Consider the following 1,493-nt stretch of genomic DNA (forward strand, 5'->3'; position numbering starts at 1 on the left):
GACGCCTGGGCCAATGGAAAAGAACCGCCAAGTGCGATCCCTGGATTCCCTGAGCTTTTTCCCAGGGCAAGTGGGACCTCCAACATCCCCATAAGTTATCCAAATACCCCACTGGGATATCCTACCATTTCAACCCACTTTGCTGGAACACCTTATGAGTCTCGCGCCCAGGTGTTCGCTTCAAGTGGGCTTCAAACATATTCACCGCGCCACCTTGTTCAGCTACGGTACAACCTGCTTTACCCAGGCCTAACTTTGATTCATCTTCCTTCACATTTCAAGCACCATCTTTCCCAGTGGAACCTCCTCAGTTTCCTACTTATACTTACCCTCAACCACCCCAATTTGAGTTCACTGCGGGGCAAGAAAAGACCACCAAAACTCCTGAGCAAAAAGAGATTGTGAGGAAGATGAGGAGTATGGAACAGAGTCTCAAAAGCATACAAGGCTTGAATGGACAGAAAAGTTTATCCTATGCTGACTTATGCATGTTCCCTCATGTGCACCTACCATTGGGATTTAAAATCCCAAAATTTGAGAAGTACAATGGGCATGGTGATCCTATTGCTCATCTCAAGAGATATTGCAATCAGCTGCGAGGAGCCAGTGGAAAAGAAGAACTACTCATGGCCTATTTCGGAGAAAGTCTAGTTGGCATCACATCTGAGTGGTACATGGACCAGGATATATCCCGCTGGTACATCTGGGATGATCTTGCTAGAGATTTTGTCAGGCAGTTCCAGTACAACATTGATATTGTTCTAGATAGGAACTCATTGACAAACTTGAAAAAGAAATCCTCAGAAAGCTTCCGAGAGTACGCAGTTAAATGACGTGAGCAGGCATCCAGGGTAAAGCCTCTGATGGATGAGGTTGAAATGGTCACAGTTTTCCTTCAAGCTCAGGAAGCTGACTACTTCCAAAATATGATGTCCGCAATGGGTAAACCATTCGCTGAAGCTATCAAGATTGGCGAAATGGTTGAAAATGGGTTGAAAACGGTTCGAATTCTAAGACAATCCGCTATCAGAGCTACCTCCCAAGCCATTCAGGGTGGGCCTGGAGGAATAGCAAAGGGAAAGAAAAAGGAAGAAACATCCATGGCAGTGTCGGGTGCAAGGAGAAACTGTACTCCCAGATCCCTTTTCTCAGAAAGGACCCCGTAGCATTATTACCCTCACCAAGACTTGGCCTATACTACTTAGCCATACTCGTTCATGAATGCTCAGCCTTATGTCCGGCCACAACAACAAGCCAACAGAAATCAAGCTCCATTTCCTAGAAACCAACCTCCTTACCAAACCCACTACAGCCCCCGTCCTCCACAAAATAATTTTCACCCTCATGAACCGCCCAAGAGGCCAAATTTCACACCAATTGGCGAAACCTACTCCAGCCTGTTGCCAAAGCTTGTTCAAATGGGTCTGCTACAGCCTGTTCCTCAAACCAGGCAAAACCCAGTATCACCCGCTTACAAAGCCGGTACCCGATAC

At 46.6% G+C, this 1,493-nt stretch overlaps 1 protein-coding gene across 1 annotated transcript; it reads left to right on the plus strand.

Moving 5' to 3' along the window:
- The first annotated feature begins 410 nt into the window (after positions 1–410).
- Positions 411–1,166, plus strand: LOC138879920 (uncharacterized). The gene is made up of 2 exons (XM_070159568.1): positions 411–728; positions 843–1,166. The coding sequence occupies exons 1-2, from the start codon at positions 411–413 to the stop codon at positions 1,164–1,166; spliced, it is 642 nt and encodes a 213-aa protein (XP_070015669.1).
- Positions 1,167–1,493: the final 327 nt, after the last annotated feature.

Source organism: Nicotiana sylvestris, chromosome 10 (assembly GCF_000393655.2).
Source record: "Nicotiana sylvestris chromosome 10, ASM39365v2, whole genome shotgun sequence".
In the NCBI taxonomy this organism is placed as follows: domain Eukaryota; kingdom Viridiplantae; phylum Streptophyta; class Magnoliopsida; order Solanales; family Solanaceae; genus Nicotiana; species Nicotiana sylvestris.